The 9,306-nt window shown below is 34.5% G+C and overlaps 2 protein-coding genes and 1 pseudogene across 2 annotated transcripts; all 3 read right to left on the bottom strand.

Moving 5' to 3' along the window:
• Positions 1-686: 686 nt before the first annotated feature.
• LOC131198166 (olfactory receptor 14I1-like) lies at positions 687-1,625 on the bottom strand. Its single transcript, XM_058182666.1, has one exon. It carries the CDS (start codon positions 1,623-1,625, stop codon positions 687-689), a length of 939 nt encoding a protein of 312 aa, XP_058038649.1.
• A 5,415-nt stretch (positions 1,626-7,040) lies between these two features.
• LOC131198165 (olfactory receptor 14A16-like) lies at positions 7,041-7,931 on the bottom strand (annotated as a pseudogene).
• Positions 7,932-8,126: 195 nt separating this feature from the next.
• LOC131198164 (olfactory receptor 14A16-like) lies at positions 8,127-9,074 on the bottom strand (the record flags this gene model as incomplete). Its single annotated transcript, XM_058182665.1, has 1 exon — positions 8,127-9,074. A coding segment is annotated over exon 1 (948 nt), but the record flags the coding sequence as incomplete, so codon positions are not given.
• Between the last annotated feature and the right edge of the window lie 232 nt (positions 9,075-9,306).

The raw sequence follows: 9,306 nt of genomic DNA, 5'->3' as shown, positions 1-9,306 counted from the left end.
ACTTAGATCATTTGACATGAAAACTCCAAGGTCTTTAACGGGATGGTAGGTCATCTGTAAGGTAATGTCCATCAAGCAAGTACTTAGTGTTTGGGGTTTTTTTCCCTATATGTAAGACTGAGCATTTGCTGGTTGAGATTTGGAATTGCCAAGTTTTAGACCAAGCGGTTAGATGATCAAGGTCTTTTTGAATGATAGAAATATTGTCTGTGGTGTTAAATAGTTTGACATCATCAGCAAAGAGAACACAATTACTTGAGATATGGTCACAAAGATCACTAATGTATAGTATGAAGAGTGTTGGTCCAAGGACGCTGCCTTGAGGAACGCCACTCTTGACAGGAACAGGATGCTTTAACAGGGTGTTTTTCCTGAACTGTCATTGAATTGAATGCTTTTCATCCCACCATATTTTTCAACTAAAAAAGATTGCAATTTTACTTAAGGTGGAAGTCTGGATAGTTTTGGGGATATATGAATTAAAAAATAATTCTTCCTAAACCTTCTTTTTTATTGTTAAAGACTCAAGTAAATACTCAGTAATTTTTCAGTGGTATTATATGTTGTTTTGTCCCAGTGCTCTATTGAAATCTTTACAATTTGCTAGTAACGAGTAACATTTTCTGTTGAATTCATTGGAGTTTAATCAATTTCATTTATTTGTATTTGTATTTCGGAAGATGATTCTAAACTGAAATCATATTTCTTGTTTTATGTGGAAGCTTCCAAAGTGCTGTTGTGATCTCTTTGTTTCTCATACTGTAAATGATGGGGTTCATGAAAGGAGGGACCATTGAGTACAACACTGCAAGTAGCAAATCTAAACCTGATGAGTTTCTGAACATTGTCCCCAAACAAGCATACACTCCAGTAAAGTAGAATAAGCAGAGCACAGCCAAGTGGGGCAGACAAGTTGAAAAGGCTTTTTTCTTTCCTTCCACAGAAGGAATAATAAAAACAGGTCTAAAGATGTACACGTAAGAGGTAACTGTGAAACTAAAGCAGCTTACACATATTAACACAGTAAATACAAGGGGTCCAAGTTCAATAAGATAGGAGGAACTGGAACATGAAAGCTTCAGGAGCTGTGGGATTTCACAGAAGAATTGGTTGATTTTGTTGGAACAAAATGTGATAGTAAAAGTGCAAGCTGTGTTTAGTGATGCATCAAAAAACCCAAAGATCCATGCGCTGGTGGCCATTTTCAAACAAGCTGCCCGGTTCATTTCTTTCACATAATTCAATGGATTACATATAGCAACATATCGATCATAAGCCATCAAGGTCAGGAGCAAGAATTCTGATGCTCCTGCCCAAAAAAAGAAAAAGACTTGTGCCATGCATTCATAATATGATATCCTCCTGGTATTCATCACCGAATTAGCCATAGCTTTTGGAACAGTGACTGAAATGAAGCTTAGATCAACAATATTTAAATTAACTAGGAAAAAATACATTGGTGTTTGAAGATGAGGGTTGAGGGTTACAACAGTTATCATAAGAAGGTTTCCAATTAATGCAGCCAGATAGATAAGCAAAAATCCTCCAAATGTTAACATGCGAAATGCCAGAACATCAGAGTATCCTAAGAGTTGGAAATCAGTAACAAAACTTTGGTTATCCATTGCTTTCTTGTGTAAGCCGCCTGTAGAGAGAAAAACTCTTATTGATAATCTGAATTAATGAGAATACAAGGGAGAACCAAAATTGTATCTTTACTTTCAGTTAATGAATAGCTGTAATTTTCTTACTATATTGGTAATACATAATAACCCAGTAGAAGTTTTCAAGTCTCTCTGCCCTCTCATGCTGTCTTAGAATCATCAATGACAAATAGGCAGATATCTGAATTAATAAATTAAGCAACCTCTACTGTCTGATTCTGATGAGGCAAAATATTTTTCCCTTTTAAAAAGCATTATCTCTTATTAGTTAGACATGTGCAAAGAAATAATGTCAGATGATAGAGACAGACAGACAGACAGACAGACAGACAGACAGACAGACAGATAGATGGCTAGATAATCAGTAAGACAAATTCCAACAAAGAGAGATGGAAAGAAAGAACTAGTGCTATGACAGCAAACAACATTGTAATGTTCTGATTTAACCAAAACAATGAGCAAAATATCAAGCTAGATGCACAGGAACATTTATGTTTAACTTGAATATACATAATTGTTGAGCTAGATGGATGTACCAAAAGGAGACAAAGTCTGCATCCTGAGCTTTTTCTCATAGTATGTTGAATGTTACCTGAGTTGAGGGTCCCATCACCTGGTACTATATTTTCAATCACTTTCTAAATGATATCACTTTATATACTATGCGGTTTTCTTGGTAAAATACAGGAGTGATTTATTATTCCTTTTCCCATGCCATTTGAAATTATTCTTATCACATTTCCACTTTGAACATCTTATTCTATTGCTGCTCTCCAATCTGTGCCTACTTACTTTAGCTGGGCAACTGGGACTATGTTCAAACTTTGTATGACTATGCTAACTGTATATAGGCATGGTTTATACCCATAGTATTTTAGTTATTTATTTAATTTTCTCCTACTTTTATTATTTTTAATAAACAATTCAATGCATACCTTCCTTCTCCTATTTTCTCCACAAAAACAACCCTGTGAAGTGGAGAGAGAGGGGGGGAGGGGAAGGGGGGAGGGAGGGAGACTACCCCATCCAACCAGCTTTCATACCTAAATAGGACTAGAACTCATAGCCTTCCATATTATAGCCTAGTGCCTTAACCTACAAACCAAATGTTTCTCTTCATACTTTATTCATCTCTTCTAAAAACAATCCCCCTCCATCCTACACTGAGACAAGACTTAAGGGGAACAAACACAATTAGGTTTTCTGGGAGAAAAATGTGTTCTAGATCTTAGAACTTCTCAGTGATGTCAGTTGATGTATCTGCTAATCATTTTGCTTAGGCCAATTCTTTCCATTAATAGATCACTTTTTTATCTATTTCATTATTCTTATATACTTAGTGCATTAGGAAGTAAGATAGACAACTTTTTAAAAATATCCAGTATCACTAAGATTAATTTTTGCCTTATACTCTCTTATTATCAAGCTGAACCACTTGTGAGCTTAGGTTGCTCCAAACTTTAATTCAAAATGAGCAAAATCAAGTTAGAAGTTTTGGACATCCCTTAAAAAAACCAAGTTCCTACATATGTAAAGCTTCTTTAATTAATGTGAGGAAAAAAATAAATACCTTTGAGAAATCTGTCTCATGTATTCAGTTCTGCAGGATTAATTCATTCTTCTCTTCTTTTTTTTCAGATGATTGTTTGCTTTAGATTTTGCTTATAGTCAAGCATAATTGATTTAATGCTTGATTAGATAATTCACATATAAAATTAGACTGACACACTTTTTTTAAAAAAAGGTCCAGCAGATAATTACAACTTTAATATATTTCAAAATATAGACAAATACTTTATACTTACTGGGCTGGAATTAACTTTCTCTCTTGAAGGTTAATTAATTCTGTAACATGCATAACCTTAACTACTGTTTTTATCTGTGTTCCATTCTCAAAAAAATGTTATACCCAAGTTTGTCATATTGTGGTAAAGGGATCTGTTTCTTCTTTCAGGCATGGGTATCAGTAGAAGAATATTTATTTGAGAGGATTTTTCTAAGTTTCTTTTCTAATTATGTTAAATAACTTTTCCCTGGACATCATAGTTCAATTTGTTGTATAATCACTAGAGAATCATTGAGGGGTCCTTTATGCTCTTTGAGCTTGGTTATTTCCTTGTAGACATTTCATTACCCAAATTAGGTAACATTATCAAAGAAGTGGGGATTGCTCTCAGTTTATATTCTAATGATTTGTCTGATAGTGTTGGTAGGAATGGTCTTGAAGGTTCTTTTCTCTGTTAGCTTGTTTGGCAGTTCCTTGAATGGGGTATTGTTTACTTCTTGGATGTTGGTTTGATGTTACTCTTGGAGTTAATCTATACTCATCTGGGTGTTGATTATTGGTGGGGAGGTGTTTTGGTGTTTTTGTTCCCTTGTTGGCTGAAGCAAAACAAGCCAGCAATCAACATGTAATTTTGCATCATTTGCCAATGGGAGTGCCTGTTCCAGTTATGGTCATAAGTCAAGGACTTATATATTGTAGAAAATTCAATTTATAAAATAGCACATATTGTATGGTCACCTGCTTTTAAACTTAACATATCTGAAAAAGGGATAGCTTGCAAGGGCAGTTCTAAGCATCCCACAGTTTGCCCATATTACATTACTGCTGCAGAAAATGTGTTGACTCTGAGGTTCCTTCCAAATGCTGGTTATTCCCTTCAAAGTCCTGAGGATACCTGCTCACCATTCCATATCAGATAAAGTGAGTACTGGTAGCCCTCTTTTAAATAGCTTTATCTGGCAGAACCAAGAAGTGGGCCTTCTCCATAGCAGCGTCTTATATAAGGAACAGCCTCCAGTGCTGAAATCCAAAAGGCTCCTATCTTGATGGCCATGTGAAATACTTGAATAAACATTAAATAAAAGATGCTTGCAATTGCAGGGTTTAAAAAAGGGAATCTGGAGAATTTCTTCCTTGTGAGATTGTATGATGCTAGCAGATGTTTATTTTTGAGGGAGGAGGAGGAGAGAAGATAGTCCTGCAAGTAATTTGGCATTATAACATGCAGGTCTTTAAAAGTGAAAACAGCTTGTACAGCTTGTACAGTTCTATTACAACATGGACGGAATGAACTGCACACATAACTACCTGTACCATTGTATTCTGGGTTAATTGAATCTTATGAATGGTCCTCAAAGGCAATTTCATGTAGAGCTAGTTGCAACCAGAAGGTGTCTAAAGTATGCCATGAACAAGGCCTCCTAGTATAAAAATGGGAGCAACTGATCAACTATTTCCTTCTCACCTATACCATTTGGAACCAGGTCTGGAGGAAGGAAAAAAATCATTGCACAATAATTATCCTTACATTCCTAATCCCTTAAATTGGTTTAATATATCAATGGTAAAGAAGGATGCTAAGAGATCAAGCATTACCTCTATCCCGAGCTTGCTACAAGTCATTGACAAACATGACCAAAGCTGCCATAGGAATGTACATCATCTGAATTCAAACTGAAAAGACTTCTGATAAACCATTTCCTCCATGGCCTTCTGAATCAAGTCTAGTGTAAATGGTTTATTTTATATTTCTTTATAATGGTTCAAGTTATATTATATAAGATAAGGATGATGATGACAATGATAATGGTGATGGTGATGGTGATGATAATATATGCTATAGTTCCATTGTGAAGAAAAAATAGAAGAGGGAACTGAACAATGGACCATGAAGTCGGTTGACAAATGCCAGCTTCCTTCAATGAGCTGGATGTTCAGATGCACTCCTTGGCATTAAATCTCAGTCACTTCAGTAGGCTGCATCTTTAAATCTCAGCTGAACAGTTTTCTTGACTCAATGTTGAGCTGGGTTTTAGAGTCTAGGAGAACACTTTACCATCCAGGTCCAGAATACAGGCCACACTAGTATGAATTATAATGTCAATACAGTGTGGGAGGGGGAAGTATGGAATGTCAGACCAGACAACAACAACAGATCATCCCACAGGAACCAAGGTCATCTCAACAGGTGCTGGCCAGGGACTGAGGGATTTGCCAAGGAGATGCCAGAACACCTGTGGACAATGTGATCTGTAACCATGACAAGGGAATTATCTATTCTTTAATTATACTGAAACCATGGGAAATATTTGCAGCTCATTTTGTTTTCATCTGTGTCAAAATGATGTACTCAATAAAACAGTTCTTTGAGAAAGCTGAAAGTCTCGGAGTGCTGAATTGGTTGGGTTCATTAGTCAGAACCTTGACATTTACATATGATGGTTTCAGGAATTAAAATTTTGGAGGACTCTGGAACCTATTCTTTTTCTTTTAGACATCTAGTATATTTACCATAATTCATTTACTATTTCATTTACAATATTATATACTTTCCTTTTCTTGTCATCCCCATAGCATCTTTCTATATATTTGGGTGTGAATATACTTTATATATTTGGTTAAATGTAACATTTCCATTCTTCCCTCAAAATTAAAATATATTTTAATGTCTTTAAAATGGATAAAAATAAATTAATATCTATTTGTTTTCTAATTAATAATAATGTAGTGTTAAATACAGTTAAATCTAAATCAAATTATATAGATAAGTATTACAGTTAAACAGTATTTTAATTTGTCCAATCAAGTATAGCATAAATATATCAACTATATATATTATGATCATAGATACATCCCAAGATACATATAACTAATAAAATGGCAGAAGTCATCACATATACTATAAAGTACAAACATATTTTCAGGTATTAATTCATCAAGATATACTATAACTCTTCTGTTCAGTTTGATAGTATAATTAAACTTTTTAGATATGAGGGCCTGTGATTATTTGTTAGCTGTTGGGATATAAAGCAGAGAAAAGTGCCTAAATAAAGTTCACAGTAAAGGAGTTGAATTTCCCATTTGTGGCTAGTATGTTTCACGCAAAAAGTCTAAAATGCATTTCCTGTCTGCAATATATGTACATATCTTCTGATCAAAGAGTTCAATGTAGCCATCCCAGCAAGTTCCATCATTTTCACCAGCCATTCCTCCATTATGGGTTGTGCGTTGTGGTGCATTTCTGTCTACACAATAATCTTGCTGCTGTTATCATATATAAAAATAAAGCTCTAGGACATGTTTTCATCAATTACAAAATGAAAACTTCTCATTTAAATTGTATATTTATCTCTACAATCCTCTGAATCAGCATATGTTTTTGCATACATCACTTTTTATATGTCCACCAAATATGATAAAATCTCCCTTCTAGTAATTTACATTTTCAGTTTCTCTGGTGACGTACCAATAGTAGATTTATTAAAATTCTCCTTAGATTGTAATATAATTTAAATGGAATTGTGTTTAAACCATTTATTGATGAGAATATGATTTGTTTCCATGCATAAATATCATATTTATAAATATCAAATTTCACATTTAAACATTTTTCACAATGCAATTTTGATCTCTCTGTTCCTCATAGTATAGATAATCGGATTCATTAAAAGAGGAATCACAGAATATAATACAGCAATTACTACATCCACATTTGAAGGAGAGTCTGAAGTAGGCTTTAAGTAAGCAATACTTCCAGTGCTGATTAAGAAGGAGACAACAATAAGAGGGGGAAAACAAGTTGAGAAGGCCTTATTTCGTCCTTGTGAAGTAGGAATTCTAAGCACAGACTTGCAAATCTGCACATATGAAATAATTATGAAACCAAAGCAACCCAGAAAAATACATGCACTGAATACAAAAACTCCAGCTTCAATAAGATATGCATCATCACAGAATACCTTCAGAAGCTGTGGGATTTCACAGAAGAACTGATTGAGAACATTGGAACAAAAGTTAATTGCAAAGGTATTGCAAGTATGCCAGGCTGAAAAAAGAAGATCAGCTACCCATGCAATAGCTGCCAGCTGAAGACAAATTTTTGTGTCCATTACGCTATCATAGTGTAATGGATCACAGATGGCAATGTATCTATCATATGCCATGGCTTTGAGTAGGAAAAAATCTGATAATATGAAGAAAAATAAAGAAAATACTTGTGTGATGCACCCATAGTAGGAATTCAAAAGAGCATTTAGCGTGGCTTTGGAAATAATGACAGAAATAGACACAAGATCCATAACTGATAAATTCATTAAGAAAAAGTAAATGGGTGTATGGAGTTGATGATGGAAGGACACTGCTGAGATAATAAGAAAATTTGCAATTAAAGCTGCTAAGTAGATCACTAGGAGAGAAAAAAAAGAAAAGTAGTTTATTTTGTTCGAACTGCTCAGTTTGAGATACTGTATAAATGACATACTTTTGATCTAATAACATAAAGTGCTAATGCATGTTACGGATTTTCCACTGGAGTGAATGCACAGAATTGAATTACCCAATGAAAGTTTAGGCAGCCCAAATAAACATGCTATTTACTTTCATGGTGCCACCTGTTTGTGAAATTGCTTTTTCTTTCTAAAAATAAATACCTTAATGTTGGAAAACCATTTGGAAATGAAAATTAATGATAGATTCCTTGATGTAATGTCACATTTAAACATTTTCCACAAAGCAGCTTTGATTTCTCTGTTCCTCATTGTATAGATAATTGGATTCATCAAAGGAGGAACTACAGAATATAATACAGTGATTACTGTGTCTGTATATGAAGGAGAGTCCGAAATAGGCTTTAAATAGGCAACACTTCCCGTGCTGATAAACAAGGAGACAACAATGAGATGGGGAATGCAAGTTGAGAAAGCTTTGCTCTGTCCTTGTGAAGTAGGAATTCTAAACACAGATTTGAAAATCTGCACATATGAAACAATTATGAAACTGAAGCAACCAAAGACAATGAATGCACTGAATAGAATAACTCCAACTTCAATCAGATATGAATTATCACATGATACCTTCAGAAGCTGTGGGATTTCACAGAAGAACTGATTCAGAACATTGGAACAAAAGGTGACTGCAAAAGTGCTACAAGTATGCAAGGCTGAATAAAGAAAACCAGTTATCCATGCAATGGCTGCCAGCTGAACACAGGCTTTCCTGTCCATTATGATTTCATAATGCAGTGGGTCACAGATAGCAATGTATCTATCATATGCCATGTTTGTGAGGAGGAAAAAATCTGGGATCAGGAAGAAGAATAAAAGAAATACTTGTGTAATGCACCCATAGTATGAGATCTCTCTGCTGTTCAAGAACGCATTTATCACAGCTTTCGGAATAGTGACAGAAATAGAGCCAAGGTCAGCAACTGATAAATTAACTAAGAAAGAGTACATGGGTGTATGAAGTTGTTGGTGGAAAGACACTGCTAAAATGATGAGAGCATTTGCTATTAAAGCTGCTATATAGATCACTAAAAAGAGAGTGAAATATAGCATATTTTGCTCAAATTGGTTAGAAAAACCCAGGAGAACAAAAGTAGAGAAGTCACTTATATTAGGCATTTTTCTTGAGAATGATTCCTGTGCAAAAAGTAAAAATATTTTCAACAGATAAGACAGTAATTATGAACAACAATAAAATTAATGGGTGTTGGAATATAAATATAAAATATAACTGAAATACAGTTGTATCTTCCTTTTCTCCTACTTAAGATACAGAAAGATTTTAGCAATTAAGGATATGGATATGGGTATTCCATCAAGTCATCAGGAATCAAGCTCAATCTGGAGAACA

Source organism: Ahaetulla prasina, chromosome 4 (assembly GCF_028640845.1).
Source record: "Ahaetulla prasina isolate Xishuangbanna chromosome 4, ASM2864084v1, whole genome shotgun sequence".
In the NCBI taxonomy this organism is placed as follows: Eukaryota; Metazoa; Chordata; class Lepidosauria; order Squamata; family Colubridae; genus Ahaetulla; species Ahaetulla prasina.
This window is presented reverse-complemented; position numbering and strand designations above follow the sequence as displayed.

Excerpts from the sequence above, each read along its gene's own strand:
- LOC131198166 (XM_058182666.1), bottom strand. The coding sequence starts at position 1,625 with ATGGATAACCAAAGTTTTGTTACTGATTTCCAACTCTTAGGATACTCT.